Source organism: Carassius carassius, chromosome 15, assembly GCF_963082965.1.
Source record: "Carassius carassius chromosome 15, fCarCar2.1, whole genome shotgun sequence".
Classification (NCBI taxonomy): domain Eukaryota; kingdom Metazoa; phylum Chordata; class Actinopteri; order Cypriniformes; family Cyprinidae; genus Carassius; species Carassius carassius.
Window position 1 is genome coordinate 19,016,795 of NC_081769.1, and position 21,191 is coordinate 19,037,985.

The 21,191-nt window shown below is 37.8% G+C and overlaps 2 protein-coding genes, 1 long non-coding RNA gene and 1 pseudogene across 5 annotated transcripts in view; 2 read left to right on the forward strand and 2 right to left on the reverse strand.

Moving 5' to 3' along the window:
• Window positions 1-2,987: 2,987 nt before the first annotated feature.
• Window positions 2,988-6,368, forward strand: LOC132158385 (apolipoprotein A-I-like). Of its 3 annotated transcripts, XM_059567777.1 has the most exons (4): window positions 2,988-3,133; window positions 3,214-3,364; window positions 3,457-4,046; window positions 4,118-4,136. In XM_059567777.1, the coding sequence occupies exons 1-3, from the start codon at window positions 3,094-3,096 to the stop codon at window positions 4,031-4,033; spliced, it is 768 nt and encodes a 255-aa protein (XP_059423760.1). In that variant the 5' UTR covers window positions 2,988-3,093; the 3' UTR covers window positions 4,034-4,046; window positions 4,118-4,136. The 3 variants fall into 3 exon arrangements, with proteins under 3 accessions (XP_059423760.1, XP_059423761.1, XP_059423762.1); XM_059567778.1 differs by lacking the exon at window positions 4,118-4,136 and having other exon boundaries at window positions 3,457-4,050; XM_059567779.1 differs by lacking the exons at window positions 3,457-4,046; window positions 4,118-4,136 and adding an exon at window positions 5,617-6,368 and having other exon boundaries at window positions 2,989-3,133.
• LOC132158387 (uncharacterized) lies at window positions 3,861-4,249 on the reverse strand. The gene is made up of 2 exons (XR_009437684.1): window positions 4,118-4,249; window positions 3,861-4,046 (listed from the first exon to the last, which is right to left on the reverse strand). It is a non-coding gene; the product is annotated as an uncharacterized LOC132158387 (long non-coding RNA).
• Window positions 6,369-7,932: 1,564 nt separating the features above from the next.
• On the reverse strand, window positions 7,933-9,132 carry LOC132158386 (trypsin-2-like; annotated as a pseudogene).
• A 5,914-nt stretch (window positions 9,133-15,046) lies between these two features.
• Window positions 15,047-21,191, forward strand: part of apoeb (apolipoprotein Eb) — a 7,726-nt gene continuing 1,581 nt past the window's right edge. The window contains 3 exon segments of the mRNA XM_059567780.1: window positions 15,047-15,130; window positions 15,239-15,298; window positions 15,477-15,563. Of these exon segments, the coding sequence (XP_059423763.1) occupies window positions 15,259-15,298; window positions 15,477-15,563 (127 nt within the window). The 5' untranslated portion in view covers window positions 15,047-15,130; window positions 15,239-15,258.

Consider the following 21,191-nt stretch of genomic DNA (forward strand, 5'->3'; position numbering starts at 1 on the left):
GAAAATGTTTCAGTTGACATTCTCAGCCAAGCATGAAGCTGTGTCGTCATCAACATCAATTATGTAAACATTAATTTAATAAATAAATGAAAGGAATACTAACCCATAGGGCTTTACTAGCAGTGACAGTACTCTCTAGTGGTGAAAAAAAGTTTCATTTATAATAAGGCAAAAAAAAAAGTATAAATTGTCATACAAAGAAATTATGCACAACACAAAACTTAATGAGTACTGCCCTGGAGAACGACTGTGTAATAACCCCCCCCCCCCCCCCCCCGCCCCAACCAATAAATAATTGATTATATTCTTGTATTCAATATGCTATATTTCCTGCCAACTTTTTTCTTTTAGCAAGTTATTGCCACATAATTTTGTCAGCTAAACTTTAACCAAGTTGTGTTTTTTTCTTCTTTGGAATACATTTGAATCTTGTTGGATCATTAAAAGCAAATATTGAGAAATATCCTTTCCAGACTTCACTTTTGGACACTACTGTAAGTTTATTATAAGTCAGCTAATTGTGAAATTGGAGGAATTTTATATTTTAAACACTAAATATTGTTAATAAATAATTAAATATATTTATGTTCTTTCAGCCCTTTATTAGTAATGACAAGTCCATGGAATATTTACAGGACCAGTCTCTGGAGTCTGTATCCTTTCAAACTATTTATGGATTACTTAATAAATGTCAAATTATTATCATTGTTAATGAAGTTTACTCCTAGATCTAAGGCTGAAAGAAAATGTAACGCTGCCTAAATCCAGCAGAGACAGAAATGAGGTTTTGAGCGATGAGTCAGATCTTATCAGGGTGTAGAGCTCTTTTATCATTTGCTGTTTTATTAGGTCAAATGTTCAGACTTGAGGCTCTTTCTGGTTTAAGTACCACAGATGGATTTTCAATAATTAGATTATTCAGGATGACTTTTTTGGGGTTTTATGAATTTTATCAGATTTTTATTACAACCCGAATTCCGGAAAAGTTGGGACGTTTTTTAAATTTTAATAAAATGAGAACTAAAGGAATTTCAAATCACATGAGCCAATATTTTATTCACAATAGAACATAGATAATGTAGCAAATGTTTAAACTGAGAAATTTTACACTTTTATCCACTTAATTAGCTCATTTAAAATGTAATGCCTGCTACAGGTCTCAAAAAAGTTGGCACGGGGGCAACAAATGGCTAAAAAAGCAAGCAGTTTTGAAAAGATTCAGCTGGGAGAACATCTAGTTAATTGATATCAGGTCTGTAACATGATAAGCTATAAAAGCTTTGTCTTAGAGAAGCAGAGTCTCTCAGAAGTAAAGATGGGCAGAGGCTCTCCAATCTGTGAAAGACTGCGTAAAAAAATTGTGGAAAACTTTAAAAACAATGTTCCTCAACGTCAAATTGCAAAGGCTTTGCAAATCTCATCATCTACAGTGCATAACATCATCAAAAGATTCAGAGAAACTGGAGAAATCTCTGTGCGTAAGGGACAAGGCCGGAGACCTTTATTGGATGCCCGTGGTCTTCGGGCTCTCAGACGACACTGCATCACTCATCGGCATGATTGTGTCAATGACATTACTAAATGGGCCCAGGAATACTTTCAGAAACCACTGTCGGTAAACACAATCCGCCGTGCCATCAGCAGATGTCAACTAAAGCTCTATCATGCAAAAAGGAAGCCATATGTGAACATGGTCCAGAAGTGCCATCGTGTCCTGTGGGCCAAGGCTCATTTAAAATGGACTATTTCAAAGTGGAATAGTGTTTTATGGTCAGACGAGTCCAAATTTGACATTCTTGTTGGACATCACGGACGCCGTGTCCTCCGGGCTAAAGAAGAGGGAGACCTTCCAGCATGTTATCAGCGTTCAGTTCAAAAGCCAGCATCTCTGATGGTATGGGGGTGCATAAGTGCATACGGTATGGGCAGCTTGCATGTTTTGGAAGGCTCTGTGAATGCTGAAAGGTATATAAAGGTTTTAGAGCAACATATGCTTCCCTCCAAACAACGTCTATTTCAGGGAAGGCCTTGTTTATTTCAGCAGGACAATGCAAAACCACATACTGCAGCTATAACAACAGCATGGCTTCGTCGTAGAAGAGTCCGGGTGCTAACCTGGCCTGCCTGCAGTCCAGATCTTTCACCTATAGAGAACATTTGGCGCATCATTAAACGAAAAATACGTCAAAGATGACCACGAACTCTTGAGCAGCTGGAAATCTATATAAGGCAAGAATGGGACCAAATTCCAACAGCAAAACTCCAGCAACTCATAGCCTCAATGCCCAGACGTCTTCAAACTGTTTTGAAAAGAAAAGGAGATGCTACACCCTGGTAAACATGCCCCGTCCCAACTATTTTGAGACCTGTAGCAGAAATCAAAATTGAAATGAGCTCATTTTGTGCATAAAATTGTAAACTTTCTCAGTTTAAACATTTGCTATGTTATCTATGTTGTATTGTGAATAAAATATTGGCTCATGTGATTTGAAAGTCTTTTAGTTTTCATTTTCTTAAAATTTAAAAAACGTCCCAACTTTTCCGGAATTCGGGTTGTAAATCATAGTTTATATTTTCATATGTAGATTTCTTGTTTGTTTTTAGGCAGTGTGATTTTTTTTACATTTAATATTATTATTATTTTAATGATATCTGTGTCATGTAAGGTGCTTAAAATAATTTAACCTTAAAATAATTTACACATACTTATTTTGACCCATTAAAAATTCCATCAAGAAATTAATTACTGCTTTCAATGACAGAGTTCCACTTTTATCATTATCTGCATCTGCAGTCTGTGGTGGTTGAAAGGACAGTCAGGACGTTATGATGTGGAGTAATGACAGCAAGGCACTATACTGGACTTTGAGGTTTCCACTATGACAATCACCTCCCCATGCAATATAAATACAGATGTGAAACAGCCACCTTCACACTTGTTCTTCAAACAGGACAGCGTCAATTACAACACACGGACAGGTAAGAAGACAGCCTTACTTTTCAGTCAATTCAAAGCTCTGCATTTTCAAAATAAATTTATGTAAAAGAGAAATTGATTAAAAGTATTTTACTTACAGACTAAAACAGAACACCATGAAGGTTCTTGTGGTGCTTGCACTTGCTGTATTTACAGGTAAAAAGGTTTCTGGCTTGATACATTCACAGAGTGTACTCACAATTCTATTTAATCATTTTGAAATGCTCTATCAACAGGTTGCCAGGCCAACCTCTTCTATGCTGATGAGCCCAAGCCACAGCTGGAGCAGCTGACAGATACTTTCTGGAGCTATGTTGCGAAGGCAACACAAACCGCAAAGGAAACCGTCAAGATGATCCGGTCTTCCCAGTTGGGACAGGAAGTCAAGTAAGTAAAGAACATTTACTTGCAGGATACTGTAATTTAGAGTATTTCTTGCTCCCTGAGAAGAAACTCAAATGTTCTTCTTCACATTGCAGTGCCAGACTGACCCAGAGTGCCGATATGGCCAGTGAATATGCCGTCACCCTCAAGAAACAGATGGATCCTCTGACTGAAGAGCTGATGACCAAAATCACCAAGGAGGCTGAAGCATTGAGAGAACGTCTGGGCCAGGACCTGATCAGTGTGAGAGACAAACTGGAGCCCTATGCTGACAACCTCAAGAGTCAGATCCAGCAGAGAGTGGAGGAGCTCAGGACGGCCATGGCTCCATATGCTGACTCCCTGGATTCTGAGACCCTGAAGGCCACTCTGCTCCAGAAGAGCGAGGAGCTGAGAGGAAACCTAGAGCAGAGCGTGAAGGAGCTGCAGGCTCAGATGGAGCCCTACACTGCTGAGATCAAGGAGAAAGTGGATCAACATCTGCAGGAGTTCCAGAAGACTGTGACCCCCTTGACTGAGGATCTTCAGGCCCAGATTAGAGAGAGAGCCCAGATGGTCCAGCAGAGTCTCACACCCTACGCTGAAGACCTGAAGGAAAAGCTGGATCCCTACGCACAGGACCTGCAGGCCCAGCTCACCTCCCTGTACGAGTCCTTCATCAAGAGAAATTAGATGCTCCAAAGACCTCTTTTGATCAGAACTACAGAACTACTCATTATCTGTTTTCCTCCATTTATTTATCCTACCATGCTCTACACTAAAACCAAAAACAAAACATTTGATAAAATCTCAATTAAAATGTGCAATATCCAATGTCCTTTAAATTTGTAAATTCTATTTTTGTTCTGTGTAAAGGGTGATTTTTATTTTTATTTAGTAAAAATAAGAAACATTATTTTTAAGAAAAATTTGATATTCCTATAGTTCTGTTTGTAAGTTTACAAATGTCACAATAAAATACTATTTATTAAAAGATTGGTGCTCTTTCAAAAGATTTATGTGAGAAACACCCATATTAGGAAATCAAACAAATCCCTGATACACTCAAAATGTTCTTCAAGTGATGCCATAGAAGAACCATTTTGGGTTCCACAAAAAAAACAGTAAAAAGGTTCTTTAAAGAACCATGTCTTTCTTACCTTTTTATAATCTAAAGAACCTTATTTCCCCGCAAATAACCTTTTGTGAAACAGAAAGGTTTTCATAGAACCATTTAGACAAAAAGGTTCTTCTATGGCATCGTGAAGCACCTTTATTTTTAACCTTTTTTTTTTTGAGTAGGCAATTACTGACAGCTGTGCCATAAATTAAACACAACATTAAATATATTACTTAATAAGTGTTTAAAACATGTAAACAATAAATTCATTAAAAATTAATTAATTATTGTTGTGATGCACCATCAGAGGCTGCCCTATATTTGTTCTTAAGTGACCATTGCGTTTATCTACACAGGAAACGTGATGATCTGTTGTGTCAAAAAGTCCCAATTTGGAAATTTTAGTTTTGAGTAATCATGACAGTCAGGCACTACCCACTGGACTTTGGGTTTTCTTTGCGACAATCATTTCTCTGTGGTAAATAAATGGAGATATGCAGCCGCTACCTCCACAACACAACTTCAGACTGGACAGGTGAATTTAAACAGACTGAAAGGTAATTACCGAAAGGGACTAAAAAGATTTAAATATATTTGTATTGTATTGTTATTTATTTTATTTTAAATGTAAATGCATGTTATTATTACTATATTAATTGTATATACTTTTAATCAATATATACCTGACTCAGATATATTTTTCTTACAGGCCAAAATAACAAAAATAATGAAGATGCTCCTAGTCATTGCATTGGTTGTGTGTACAGGTTAGACATATTACAAAAACGGATTAAGCAAAAATATCACGATGTTACTGAAAATATCTTTATGGTCACTATTCATATTACATATTTTCTGAATGACAGAATATATGCTATGCTTTAAGCTAACAGAAATATTGTTCATAAGGAATAATAAAACATTATATCAAAACATATATCTGCAGGTTGCCAACCAAACCTATTCTATTCAGATGAGCCTAAGCCAGCGCTGGAGCAGTTGACCGATGCATTCAGGAGCTATTTTGAACGAGCCAAGAATAGGACTTCCCAACTGGGGCAAGAAATCAAGTAAGTATTAGTAATAACTTTTCTTTAGCATTTCTAATGCCATGAAATGACAGTGATAGACTAACAGAAAATGTTGATATGGCCAGCCAGTACACCACAAACCTAAAGGAGCAGATGAACCCTCTGCCTAAAGATCTGATGACCAAAATCACTGAAGGTGCTGACATGCTGAAAGAGCGTATAGAGGTAGAAGTGAGCACTGTGAGATGTGCACTGAAGCCCTACCTTGAATATGTCACCAGTCCACTTGAGAAGGGCGCGGAATACATAAGACAATCCCTGGATTTTGAGGACCTGAAGGCCACTGTGCTCCAGAAGAGTGAGGAGCTGAGAGAGAGCCTGGAGCAAGGCATGAAGGAGCTACAGGCTAAGCTGGACCCCTTAACCTGAGAGAAACGCTGGATCACTAAACTAGTGAACCAACCCAAACAAGACCACCTAAATGACAACCTAAATATTCTAATAATTTGATTTGTTTTATTATCAACATGACTGTTTTTCTACAAAATAACATTTTGATTCCAAAATCAAAGATCATACGACACAAACCCCCCAAACAGGCCAAAATGTACAGATTTCTGTCAATTAGAGCTAGAAGGTAAATATATGTGTAAAACATCTAAATATTTGAATATAGCCTTTGTATTTATTTTGTAATCATCTGCATCGTCAGTTGCATTGAATATCCTTTCATGTTATATTCACAGAGATGAAGAGCTATTCATTTTCTTCATGCAACTATGAAACACTTTTGTTTTAACACAATGTCTTTTTTAAACTGTAGGAAATATGTTATATAATCATATTTGCAAGCCCAAATAAATTTTATAAAAACTAACGCTTCCTTATTAAGGTGACTGGAGTCTAAAAAGAAACTGATAAACTTGACCTAAGTATTTAACAACTTTTGTGTGTGTGTGTATATATATATATATATATATATATATATATATATATATATACATCGTACATCAATCAAATAATATGCCTCTTCTGAATTTATAAGTATTATGGATAACTTTACATATAATATTTGTTTTTATGAACGAACACTATTTCTTAAATCAGCCTATTTTTTGCCACATCAGACTGATATTCGGTCTTTAATTTAGCCAGAAAGGAATGAACCTTCACTTAACTAACTTCAAAGTTTATCCCTGAAAATCAACTCTAATTCTTGTCAAAAGGACAAATCTAAACTTCACCATGGAAATGAAGAGTATCCCCATGGCAAAAAAAATAAATAAATAAGTAAGTTCCTTAAAAAAACAAAAAAGCATTTATAAAATGTTATGAAGGTCAGACATTCATCAGCAGCAATAGTTCAGTTCAATAGTCACATTACAAGAGGTGAAGGACGCTCCTCCAGAAAATAATTACCCTCTGTTACACAATGTTAAATTTTGTTAAAATAAATAAATAAAACTCAGATGAACACCTCTGTTATCAGCGATTTCATCCACTGGATATCAGCAGACACATTTATTTATTCTATCTAGAGTTTTAGGCTATACATTCAGGTGACAACAACTCTGAAGAGTCTGGAATGAAAAATTAGACTTGAGTAAGGTTCAGCATACAAGTATTGTCAAAAGCAGTTACGTCATGCTAATAAATAGGTTATATATATATATTTTTTACCTCTTAAAATCTTATAAATTAATTTTATTGATCTTATTTTATATACATAAATTACATTTCATTGTCATTTATTTAGAAAATGTTTAGCCTGCTCTAATGTAGTCTCATGTAGCCAGACCTTCACACTGACTGCAGGTGGTCTAGGAGGAGCCTTGGCTGCTTTGAATGGTCAAGGCCCAGCCTAGAAGCCATATGACTGACATCTAAAACAACCAATCACATTTTATTTTGTGCCACATCATGTTTAAGGGTGTGGAAATGTCCCCTCAATTACAGACCAATGTGTAAAACTCTTGAACATTAGAGTCTATGCCACAAACTTTAAATATTTCACATACTTTTGAATATCCAGCTTGTAGTTGATCCTGATAAGTGCTCATCGTCAAAGCTGTAAACATGTCAGCTTTCTTCTTCCATGAGGGGGTTTGGGATCACGGCATCTTTGTTTCCAGATGGAAAGCTAAAGAACGTGACACACACATCTCCCGGTAATCCTGTGGAATTCAACCAATCTGATGATGATAATCAACCTATTTTTAGCATTCTTCTAAATTGCTGTGTTGCCTTTTATGTAATTTTTGAAAGGAGCATCATACATTTAAATGTAGGCCTTTTAAAATAGTGTTTGCTAACAAATATGAATAAAGCACTTAGAGAAATAATTTTTTGTTACTTTCTTTTTTTTCACACATGATTTTCTCTACAAAAAGAAAAACTAATGGATTGAAGATTTGGAGGCTGTATGTGATTTCGTATCAGCTTTAGTTGTTATTCACAGTGTTGGTGATCCATTGGCTGAACGTGCAGACCTTGAAGAAAAGAGAATTCATTAAAAAATGCTTCATTCAAAACCAGAAAATATTTTACCAATTATTAAATGACAGCAAATCTATTATCTTGCCATAGACACACACACATAGATTCTTCTCAGCACAGTCATAACCCCAGGACACAATACCCTGCAGTTCACCATTGCACACCACAGGGCCACCAGAGTCACCCTGAAGAAGACAAACATAACAGCTGGTTATTATTAAGTTAGTCTCATATAATATTCATGCAACTATGCTATTTCCTGCTATACTCTACCTTGCAAGAGTAATTTCCTCCCTCCAGGTATCTAGCACAGAACATGGTACTGGTGTTCATAAAAGGGTAGTAGATGTTGCAGTCGCGGTCAGGCAGGATGAAAATCTCTAGGCACTGAAGTGTGCTGGTAACTAGCAGCAACAGAGATAAAGTGAACCAAAGTGCTATGAACATGAAGAGTGAAGGAAGAAACATCAAGAATCCTGACACTCACTGGAACTCATGTTGATTCCCCAGCCAGAGACTCTGCACATAGTGCCAGCGGCGGCACAGCCACTGGGCAGGGCCACAGTCTGCACATACTGATTGAGGGTAGCAGGCTTGCTAAGCTTGATCAGCATGATGTCATTGTCAAGGGTCCAGGAGTCATAGCTGGGGTGGCGGATGACCTTCTCAGAGGTGATGAACTGCTATGAAGTTGTGCTCACCCAAACGAACCTCAACACGTCTGAAAGACAAAGTCCAATACTGTTCAGAAATTAAGGAACCAGTGGACTGATACATGAACCGCTCTATGAATACATCACTTACGACTTGTAGCAGTGAGCAGCAGACGCAACCCAGTACTCGTTGACCAGAGAGCCACTGCAGAAGTGGTAGCCAGAGTTCAGAGACACCTGCCAGGGCTGGGAATAGGGCTCGCATTCATATCCACCAACAATCTTGTCAATCATTAGAGAAACTACACAAATGAGTGAGTGTTGTCAGTATATTGAGTATTATTACCTGTAAAATGAGCTGAGTGAAATTCATAATTGCACTGAATCAGTGAATGGAGTCTCTACTCACAGGCGGCTCCAAGGTGCACCAGGAACATCAAAGATCTTATGACTGCTGATTGAACCTGTTTGATGAAGGTCTCGCTCCTCACTCGCAGTATTTATAGGACTGTCAGCCAATTGATCCAAGCCCAAGTGGTCTGCCATAGACCAGTCAGCTCCAAAAGAACATATCTGCAGTCTGATAAATAATACACTATCATTGTGTTTCCAAGAAAAGATATAGTATTATATCTTGATAATTTGCATGTAAAAAAAATTATATTAGGGCAACAATGGCAATCTGATGTAACCTAATAGGTAATAAGATTTACAATTTTAATACTTATATTCTCAAAAGTAAAATGTTTGTTTGTTATACATTTCCCAAAACATTGTGCCAGAACCTTCTTAACCTGTCAGTGAACAAAATTAAAATTTCAACCAATGTGTGTATAAATCTTTGATAGACCCAGGGATATCCAGTATCTGTGTTGATGAATATGTTCATTTTAGGCTTTGTGACCTTGACAGCATGTTTCCAACGTGACACAAGTTTTCAACAGCTGTCCATCTTCTCACCCAAGGCCCAAGTAATCCTGTACTGTCCATTCCATTATAGCAGATTAGTTCCGATAATACAGTACAGGGGTGTGTGGAGTCCAAAAACTTATTGAACAGTTTATTAAATTTGTACATTTAATAACCCTCACAGTAGTCTTCTGTGGATATGGGGATGTTGTATTCTGTCGGTGAGTAGAAAGCAGATCCATCCAGTCTTTGTTAACTTGAGCGTCTGATGAAATTGTTGCTCTACTCCTACAGTCACATGAGCTGAATAAGATAACTTAAGGGTCACTTCATCGAACAGGAATTTATTCAAAGGTTAGTCAATGGAATAAGCGATGTAAGTAAGTGAGAGACTGAGTCCAGCAAATGGCATCAAACACTTAGGTGAATAAATAACTGTACTTTCCTTTACACTTGAAGTGCCCTTCTGCACCATAATCATGTGCCCACACAGAGGTGCAGTCATTATGGAAAGAACAGGCGCAAAAGATCATGGGGGCCCAAGGTGTCCATACGTTGTACCCTTCGAAATCCTTCATTCGCAAGGGCCCTTTGAAGTGGCCAGTGTTGAGCATTTTGGTTTAGAACGACCCTTCAATATGGCGGCCATGATTGTTTTTACTCTGTAGTGCCCTTCATAGGGCAATATATCTCATTTGGAACGCACCCGGGATTGTGACAGAAACACTTTGTATCAACAGCATGCAGCACTTTACTGTTTTAAACGCTTATTTCATTACCATTAGAGACCCTTGAGAATGCAGTCATAATGCAATATAGTGAAAGACAGATATACATGTTTTTATTTATTTATTTTTATTTATTTTTTTGGCAACAAACAAGACAGCATTTCTTTTGAAATTTTCAAATATATGTTATCTTTATGAACAAAACATATATTTGAAGTCTAAACAAGTATATTCTCACCTAAAAAAAAAAAAAAAAAAAAAAACTTTATAAACTACATTATGTGATGCAAAAACAATATTATTTATAATAAATTATGATGGATTTGGGTATCTGCCATAACACTTGCTGTGAGATATACATAAACAGTAGGACTGACTGCCGATATCACTGGAATATGGCACTCCTCTCAGCCAATCAGATTTAATGACCAGAAAGAACTTGTTATTTATGCACAAAAACTGGGTTTGTGCATATATGGGTTTCCATCCCTAGCTTCCTGTCCTTGCGTCTTAGCTCCACCCCCTTGGAATGCAAGGGAAAGATATGACTCCTCGGTATGCTTTTACAAAAGGTTAAAATGGTCACTGATGCTTCAGAAAGGAAAAATGTGCCTAAATATCATATAATATTCCTTTTTATTTGTACTTCCCTTAACAAGGTACAGAAGATTCTTGCATGTTTCCCAGAAGACAAAATAAATTCAATTTACCCTGATTTTCAAATTCAAAAAGTTTTTTACCTCCAGGCTCTTAATGCATTGTGTTTCCTCCTGGACTATCAATGAGTGTTTAAACTTTTTGTAATAGTTGCATGTAAGTCCCTCAGTTTGTCCTCATTGTGAAAAGATGGATCTCAAAATCACACAGTCATTGTTGGAAAGCTTTCAAATACTCAAAAAAGACTGAGAACCATTGGTTTAGATGATGAATTGCTGATTTGCGCATCTCAGCAAATCATTTGTGAAAACTACGTAATTGATAATGTTAAATCATACAAACATTCCGGTCTCAACCTCATGGCACTAACTGAGACTTGGATCAAACCTGGAGACACTGCCACCCCAGCAGCCCTCTCCACTAATTTCACTTGTTCCCACACTCCTCGTATGACTGGGAGGGGTGGAGGTACTGGTCTACTTATATCAAAAGAATGGCAATTTGATCTTCAACCATCACCTACAGGTAACGGTTCATTTGAATCACATGCCATTACTGTAACCCACCCTGTTAACATCCTCTTTGTGGTCATTTATTGCCTCCCAGGTCAATTGGGAAACTTCCTGGAGGAGTTGGATGTGCTGCTATCAAACTTTCCTGAAGATGGTACTCCTCTGGTACTGCTTGGTGACTTCAACATCCACCTAGATAAACCCCAGGCTGCTGACTTCAATACTCTGCTCACCTCATTTGATCTCAAGCGAGTGTCTACTACGGCGACTCACAAATCAGGCAACCAACTGGACCTAATCTACACGCGCTGTTGCTCCATGGACAACTCTTCAGTTGCTCCACTGCACACCTCAGACCACTTCCTCATTACTGCTAACCTAGCACTTACTCCTGAAGTGGCAAACACTCCAACACAGGTCACCTTTTGACTGAACCTACGCTCACTCTCTCCATCTCGCTTATCTTCTGTGGTTTCTTCCTCACTTACTTCACTCTCTCAGTTTTAAGCTCTGGACACGAACAGTGCTACGGACACTCTTTGTTCCACTCTAACCTCTTGCTTGGACAACTTTTGCCCACTGTCGTCTAGACCAGCACGCACCACCCCATCTGCCCCCTGGCTGTCTGAGGTTCTCTGTGTACATCGCTCTGAACTCAGGGCTGCAGAGAGGAAATGGCATAAATCAAGAAACTCTACTGACCTCAGTGTGTATCAGTCTCTCCTCTCTTCCTTCTCTGCAAATGTCTTCACTGCTAAAACATCCTACTACCACAACAAAATTAACAACTGTTGTGACACTCTTCAAAACTTTCTCTTCTCTTCTTAATCCGCCTACACCACCTCCACCATTGACTCTTACAGAGGACGACTTTGCAGTTTTCTTTACAAATAAGACAAGAACCATCAGTGACCAATTATCCACACCGCAGACTGAGGACAACTCCTCCTTCTCTCCACTCTCAGAGATGGACGTTTCCAAACTGATCCTATCCAATCATCCTACTACTTGTCCACTTGATCCAATCCCCCACCTCCTTCAAGAGATCTCTTCTTCATCTTCATACCTTCACTTACTCACATTATCAACTCCTCTCTTCACTCTGGAACATTTCCCTCAGCATTTAAGCAGGCTCGGGTAAGCTCACTGCTGAAAAAACCATCTCTAAATCCAGTGCTTCTAGAAAACTAAAGACCGGTATCCCTTCTACCATTCATTGCTAAGACACTTGAGCGAGCTGTGTTCAAACAGCTCTCTATGTTCCTTATACAGAACAACCTCCTGGACAGGAACCAATCTGGCTTCAAAAGTGGCCAGTCAGCTGAGACTGCCCTGCTCTCGGTTACTAAAGCCCTGCGACTGGCAAGAGCAGCTTCAAAATCCTCAGTACTCATCTTACTGGACCTGTCTGCTGCTTTTGACACCGTTAATCACCAGATTCTCCTATCCACTCTCAGAAAAGATGGGCATCTCTGGAGCCGCACTCCTGTAGTTCAAGTCCTAACTCTCTGATAGATCGTTCAGGGTGTCTTGGAGGTGTGATGAAACTTGCTACTGGGGTTCCTCAAGGCTCAGTACTTGGTCCACTTCTCTTCTCCATCTACATGACGTCATTAGGATCTGTCATTCAGAAGCATGGCTTTTCTTATCAATGCTACGCTGATGACACCCAACTATACTTCTCATTCCAACCAGATGACCTGACGGTAGCTGCTCGCATTTCAGCCTGTCTGAGTGATATTTCTAGCTGGATGAATTACCATCACCTTCAGCTCAACCTTACCAAGACAGAACTTCTGGTGGTTCCAGCTAACCCATCGTTTCATCACAACTTCTCTAAACAGCTGGGTTCTTCAACCATAATTCCTTCCAGGACAGCCAGAAACCTAAGAGTTGAGATGGATCATCAGTTAAGCTTTACAGACCAAATTGCTACAACGACCCGGTCCTGCAGATTTGCCTTATACAACATTAGGAAGATTATACCCTTCCTGTCAGAGCAAGCCACACAACTTCTTGTCCAAGCTCTTGTTCTCTCCAGACTGGACTATTGTAAAGCTCTCCTGGCGGGCCTTCCTGCATGTACTATCAAGCCTTTGCAACTGATCCAGAATGCAGCAGTGAGGGTTGTCTTCAATGAGCCAAAAAAAGCTCGTTACTCCTCTCCTCATCAGGTTATGGAGTATGTTCAAGGTAAATTCAAGGTACTGATGCTTGCCTACAAGACGACCACTGGCACGGCACCAACATACCTGAACTCACCAGAAGTTTGCGCTCTGCAAGTACACGATGCCTTGTGGTGCCATCCCAAAGGAGTTCAAAATCACTCTCATGGACCTTTTCCTGGACTGTGCCCAGCTGGTGGATTCTTTACTCATTTTTAATAGACATCTAAAGACTCATCTTTTTCGCCAGAACTAATACTAGCATTTTTCTTTCTTTCTTTTCATTTAAAAAAAAAAACCTGGCTATGCGTTCTGTACTAGACTAACTGAGACTTGCCATGGCACTTGTATACTGTTGTTGTTCTCTTGTTGATCTGACTGCTTCTATTGTTCTCATTTGTAAGTCGCTTTGGATAAAAGCGCCTGCTAAATGATTAAATGTACATGTAAATAAGGTCTTTATTTAGCCAAAAAAGGAACAATCCTTCACTTAACTTCAATAAAAATCAAGACTAATTCCAGTCAAAATGACAAATGTTAACTTCGCCATGAAAAATAATTGTTTCACTAAATTTGGGATCCCTTTTACCTAAAAAATGTAAGTTCCTTAATAAAAGCATTTTTAAAATGTTATGAAGGCCAGACATCCATCAGCAGTAGTTTGGTGCTAGGTCAAGCAGCTGCCCTTATCTCTAGGGGTTTAGCAGACATGTGTAACCTGGAGTGCATGATCCCTGGCTGTGATGATAATTCATTTTAAGAATTACTTGAGGTCAATTTTTAACACTGGACAGGTTAGTGTAAAAAAAAAAAAAACACCTAAAAAGACCTACTGCAAATTTTTAAGATATAAGGGTAGGATATATATCAGACTTTATAGAGTGAATTTATAGAGCTCATAGATTCATCTAGCATAAAAAACACATACTGTATCTCTTTGAGTGATGTGTCAAATCTTATCAGGACGTGAACAAAGTCTGGTGTCACTGTTATTAGTTCAAAGGTTCAAAATCAGTGTCTGATTTTCATAGATCAAGTACCTCAGAACGATAATTTCATAAAGGGCAGTGTTCAAAATGTCTTAATATTAAAAGTTAAAAGGAGATTGTCTGTTCTTGAATCCCCTTTTATTATTTAAAACACTCCCATAATTATGAGTCTACAGAAACACTTTAGGACAGACTATAATTTTTTTATTTCTATCAGACTGAACAATTATGTTACATAGCGAATTTACTAAATAGTCTTAAGCGTTCATCTCAAACAATATTTATAATGGAATTTAGTTGTACAGTTTAATGTCCAAGAGTTATCAGTCATATTGAATTCAGGAATCTTTAGTGATAATAGGGACAGTCAGGACGTTATGATGTGGAGTAATGACAGCAAGGCACTACCCCCTGGACTTTGAGGTTTCCACTATGACAATCACCTCCCCATGCAATATAAATACAGATGTGAAACAGCCACCTTCACACTTGTTCTTCAAACAGGACAGCGTCAATTACAACACACGGACAGGTAAGAAGACACCCTTACTTTTCAGTCAAGTTAATGTACAGCATTTAAGATGAGCATGAATTCCTAATGAAAACTCAGATATGTTGATGAAAAATGTATTTCACTTACAGACTCAAAGTAAAGACCATGAAGGCTCTTGTGGTGTTCGCACTTGTTGTTTTTACAGGTAATATTTTCAGAGAAATTTAAGATATACAAATGTCTTATTACATATATTGGATAAATGTACACTGTAAAAAATGACTGTGATTTTAACGGTAAAAACCTGTGAAAATGTTGCGGAACAAACCTGTTAAGTGGTTAACGGTAATTTCCTGTATTGACCTGCTTTGTTCTATCAACAGGTTGCCAGGCCAACCTCTTCTATGCTGATGAGCCCAAGCCACAGCTGGAGCAGCTGACAGATACTTTCTGGAGCTATGTTGCGAAGGCAACACAAACCGCAGAGGAAACCGTCAAGATGATCCGGTCTTCCCAGCTGGGACAGGAAGTCAAGTAAGTCAAGAACATTTACTTGCAAGATACTGTAATTTAGAGTATTACTTGCTCCCTGAGAAGAAACTCAAATGTTCTTCTTCACATTGCAGTGCCAGACTGACCCAGAGTGCCGATATGGCCAGTGAATATGCCGTCACCCTCAAGAAACAGATGGATCCTCTGACTGAAGAGCTGATGACCAAAATCACCAAGGAGACTGAAGTGTTGAGAGAGCGTCTGGGCCAGGACCTGATCAGTGTGAGAGACAAACTGGAGCCCTATGCTGACAACCTCAAGAGCCAGATCCAGCAGAGAGTGGAGGAGCTCAGGACGGCCATGGCTCCATATGCTGACTCCCTGGATTCTGAGACCCTGAAGGCCACTCTGCTCCAGAAGAGCGAGGAGCTGAGAGGAAACCTGGAGCAGAGCGTGAAGGAGCTGCAGGCTCAGATGGAGCCCTACACTGCTGAGATCAAGGAGAAAGTGGATCAACATCTGCAGGAGTTCCAGAAGACCGTGACCCCCTTGACTGAGGATCTTCAGGCCCAGATTAGAGAGAGAGCCCAGATGGTCCAGCAGAGTCTCACACCCTACGCTGAAGACCTGAAGGAAAAGCTGGATCCCTACGCACAGGACCTGCAGGCCCAGCTCACCTCCCTGTACGAGTCCTTCATCAAGAGAAATTAAATGCTACCAACAGACTTTTGCCAATTGCTGCTAATGTAATACTAGATACTAGATTACTAGATTCAGTTCAATGTGAAAGTATGTTCTTCACTGTCTGTGGTTAACACTAACAACTGCTGCTGACCTTACAGTGACCTAATGGAAGTATTTATTCACAGCAAAGTAACAAAACACAAAGGTCCAATCATGTGCATCTGCATTTACACAATGATTTGAATGTAATGTTTGAAACATTTTAATTCAAACTAAATAAATATTTTGTCAAAGTAAATAAGTCTAAAATGTTTCTTTCCTGGTCGGGTGGTTGAAGTTCAAATATACAAATGTTAAATTTGTTAAATTTATGTTGTTCAAAATAACAAAATACTTCATGACAAAAAAAACACAAAAAACAAAAAACAAAAAAAAAACAAAAAACAACAACATTATTTTCTGAACTTATTATGAGATTTGTATATATACAATGTTTAAAAGTTTGAGGTTGGTGAGACTTTTTTTCTTTTCTTTCCTTTTCTTTTTTTTTAAAGTCTGTTATACTCACCAAGGCTGCTGCTTCTTGATCCAAAATACAATAAAAACAGTAATGTTGCTGTGAACTGTGAAATATTATTACAATTTATAATAAATGTCTTCTATTTTTATGTATTTTAAAATATAATTTATTCCCCAAACTGGGTAGATTACTTACAATAAAGATATACTTACTTTTCACATTGATTTAAATATGCCCGTATTGAATTAAATGGTTAATTACAAATATTAATAAAATATGAATTGAAAAACATTTAAACAGTATTAGTAACGGTTGTATTTATCCTTGTTCTCATAATAATAAACAATCATTAGATTTATTTATAAAATTAATGGACATTGTGTCAAGGATAGGACATAAGATAATTAGCCTATTTATGCATCAAGTAGGTGAAACGTTTTTATTCACAATAGAATAAAAGAAAAGAAAGAAAGAAAAAGGCTTTTTGATAAAAGCCATTTGAAATGAGCTATAGTGGCTTAACAAGGAATAATGGCCAATTTATAAAACATGATCTGGACACTTAGTCAGACAACAAATTAATATCCAATCAATGAGTTATTATATGCAGAAAGGCAGTACCATGTACTATGTACGCTGGGTTTTCACTCAGCTCCAATCTCTTACAGCTCCTGCACTAGTTTTATGCACCACACATGCCACCTAGTGGAAGTCTACTATGATTTCAAGTCACTACATCAAACTTATGATAAGTGAAGACATCAGCTAACCAGCCAAGAGCTATCTTTATCTACGACTGGAGTCATATGGATTCAAGCATGAATAACGCAGCCTTAGTTACATGTTAGTACATATTTAATAGATAATGCATTAATTCACATATAGGGGTTAACTATGTCAGACAGTTTCTAAAAGAAGGAACAATAAATATTTTAACTTTAAAATAAATTAAAACAAATTAAAATGGTCATGATTTAAACTACCGACATGGATGGCACAGGATTAGTTTGTCATTGCTTCAGTTATCATCTGTATCAAATGTAGAGGTAAATGTAGTTAAATTAAGAATTGAGCATTAAAAACTTCAAATAACTATCATTGAACATTTCCTTAAAGGGATAGTTCACCCTAAAATTAAAATTTGATGATAATCTGCTTACCCCCAGGGAATCCAAGATCTAGGTGACTTTGTTTCTTCAGTAGAACACAAACATAACTCAAACCGTTGCAGTCTGTCAGTCTTATAATGGATGTGAATGGGAATCACGGCTAAAACATACAATAAAACATACACAAACAAAACCAAATGAAACCCCTGCGGCTCGTGACGATACACTGATGTATAAAGACACAAAACGATGTGCAAGAAACTGAACAGTATTTATATATTTATATATTTTTTTCCTCTGATGCACTGCAATGCCTGAACTGTCTGAACTAAATGAGCGCCTCCTCAAAACACAGCCTGCGCTTGAGGCGTCTTCTTCTTCTTGCTTTACAGCGGATCGCAGACTTATAAGTGCAGCACTGTGTTCTATTGAAGAAACAAAGTCATCTACATCTACATCGTAATCAGATAAACATAAAAAATATATATATTTTTTGGTGAACTATCCCTTTAAGACTTATGAGTCTACTTATGAATAGCTTTTGACTGGTTCACCATTAGCTCATGTCTTCACTAATCATGAGCTGAAGTAAGTATTAATTCAGGTATTAGTACATGATTATTCATGTAACTTTTTTAGAAGCTTTACCAGTTTTACAGCTCATGCAATTTGTTATTGACTGATTGCCAGTTCCTTCTTAATGGTTGCATGGAGACACATGCGTGCCTCCAGAACATTAAAACACCCACAACATGATCAACGCATAAAAATCCCACATAAATACCAGGGGCAACATGTCGGGAGTTGTCCTTGTACGATGCCATTTCCAAGAGTCTCCCACACACTCCCATCAGAACAAAAACAACCTTCATCATCCACCTCACACAAAGAAGCTAATCCTTCCTTTTCCAAGAGTACACTCAGATACCAGGCTTCAGGAAAACAGCTGCAACCAGCCTCAGCTGGTTTATAGCTGCTCTAGCTGATCTCCCAGCCTGAACATCTAATGAGTGTACCACTAAAACCAGAAAACCGCATTTGCCTGAGCAGCTTAGGCTGATTTTATTCTTCTCAACAGCATGGCACTAGTGGCAAGAAATTAAGATTATGGCTTCAATACCCCAGGATTGAATGAACTGATAAACATGTATGTCAACTGCATGAATGTAAATTGAAGTGAACTTGATTCAGCAAATGAAAACACATAAATTTGCATTGCTGTTGGGATACATTTACATTAAAGTTTACTTTGCAACTGGATTTCGTCATAGCAATTTTGCAATGTTTGGTGTTCCAGTTCTGCTGAGTTTTCTGCAAGTGGGCCTGATTATTTGGACTTTAGCAGCAAAAAATAACTTTTTGCACAGAGACGAGGGGTCAAGAAACTGATTAAGATGCAGATGACTGATTTCTCACACAAAGCAGCTGACAGGCCTTTGACCTGGAATGACTGACTGTTGAAAACAATGACTAATGTAGACAATCTTCCTAACTGACACATCTAAGGACTGAATCACAGACCACATAAAGCAAGAAAGGAGAAAAAACAAAGAATCAGAGTCACTAGAGTTCATCAGCAACTTGTGTTGTGTTTGTTTTAGATAAATCCAGTCCATGAATATCAGCTTGAGTCGTGCTGTGATGATGCTGCTCTGAAGAATAGATGCTATCTCGTGGGGGAGCAGCGTATAGACCCTCTCACTTGGTACACTGGATCTAGCAGTCCCATTCTGCTAAATGATGAGTTGGCTGAGGTTACATGCGTTCATTACTTACTGTTCACCTTTCACACATTTTTCCAAAAACCACATGGGACATAAAACAACTGAATCCTTTCATGAGTTCATAACTAAATCATCATGCTGAATTGATTTTTGTTTGTTTGTTTTCGGGAGCAGGATAATCTTCTGATAGTAGTCGGTTTTAAACCACATTTTCTCCAATTTCATTATTATTAGATACAACAAAATAATTAAATACTCACTTTAGTGAAACCACATGTCTAATATTTCATGGAAAATACAAATTTAAAATAATCACAACCTCAATTGTACACCCATGAAAAAATTTTTGTCCGATACTTGGCACTGATCTTCCCCTTATGAAAGCAGTATCAAAAACAGAAAAAAAAAAGAACTACAGACGAAGTTCTGCAATGCTTTTCATTTAACTAATACATATGACAAAAGCATGGGAAGGGCTGAAAAAAAAAACAGCCCATAATAGTCTACTCTTTCTTACTCTTGCCTCTTTTTGTTTTCTTTTTTCTATTCAAATAGTCAATTTAAATGTATCTTTCTTGTTGCACTGTCAGTCATCATAGTTTGCCGTATTCAGATTGTGACTTATACTCTCCATTTTAAGACACAACCACTGAAAATGGGAAGTTTCTGACTTATATAATGCATCAGCATTTTAAAGACAATCAGACATTACCTCAGTGCCAGTGGTAAGCTTGGTACAACTCACTGCATCACAGAATACCCTTCATTGCTCACAATTAATTACAATTAATCTGTCAGATCCATTTTTCTGAAGTGACTTACAAATTAAGTTCAACAACCTCAATTCATCAGGACACGTAAACAACGTGTCAAATACCAAAAAAGCTACCATAAGCTGTTAAAATTTCTTCAAAAAGAAAAAAACTGCTTCAAAATTTAAGTTTAATTCAATAGCAAATTTAAAGTGAAAATTGAATATTTTTATATTTTAGAGTATTGTTCTCCATGTAGAAATTGTACATTGTTAATATCTGTTTCTTCACAAACTTAATTTTGTATCAAAGTAAAAAGTGGATTTTACAGATCAACATTCAATTGGAAAATGTACAGAAGAGTATATGAAACTACAGTGGATGTCTGCATGAGCAGTGATCATACTGAGCCCTGTGCATACTAAAGCCATGTTTGTTTTCACCAGCTGCAGGGGTGAAACAGACAGAGCTGAGCCAGGAGAAAGGGACAAGTTGGGACAAGAGGCTAAAGATCACTGAATAGGTGGAATCAAATTGTGGGTGATAAGGCTTTTCTTACGTTGTCACAGGAAAAAAACATAATTATATAATTAGGCTACCTTAAGCTTTTCAGCCGGAAAAAAGATTAGTTTAGAAAAGAACACCATCCTGTTCAGTTGTTTTGTGATTTCAGGAGCCGTGAAGGAAATATAAGGCTGCATTCATTTTGGGGAATACCAAAGCATGTCTTATCTTTTAAGATAAACACTAGGCCATACAGACGTGGAAGGGCATTGTGATCAAACAGGCTGCAATAAGCAGTAGTTAGAAATTCATG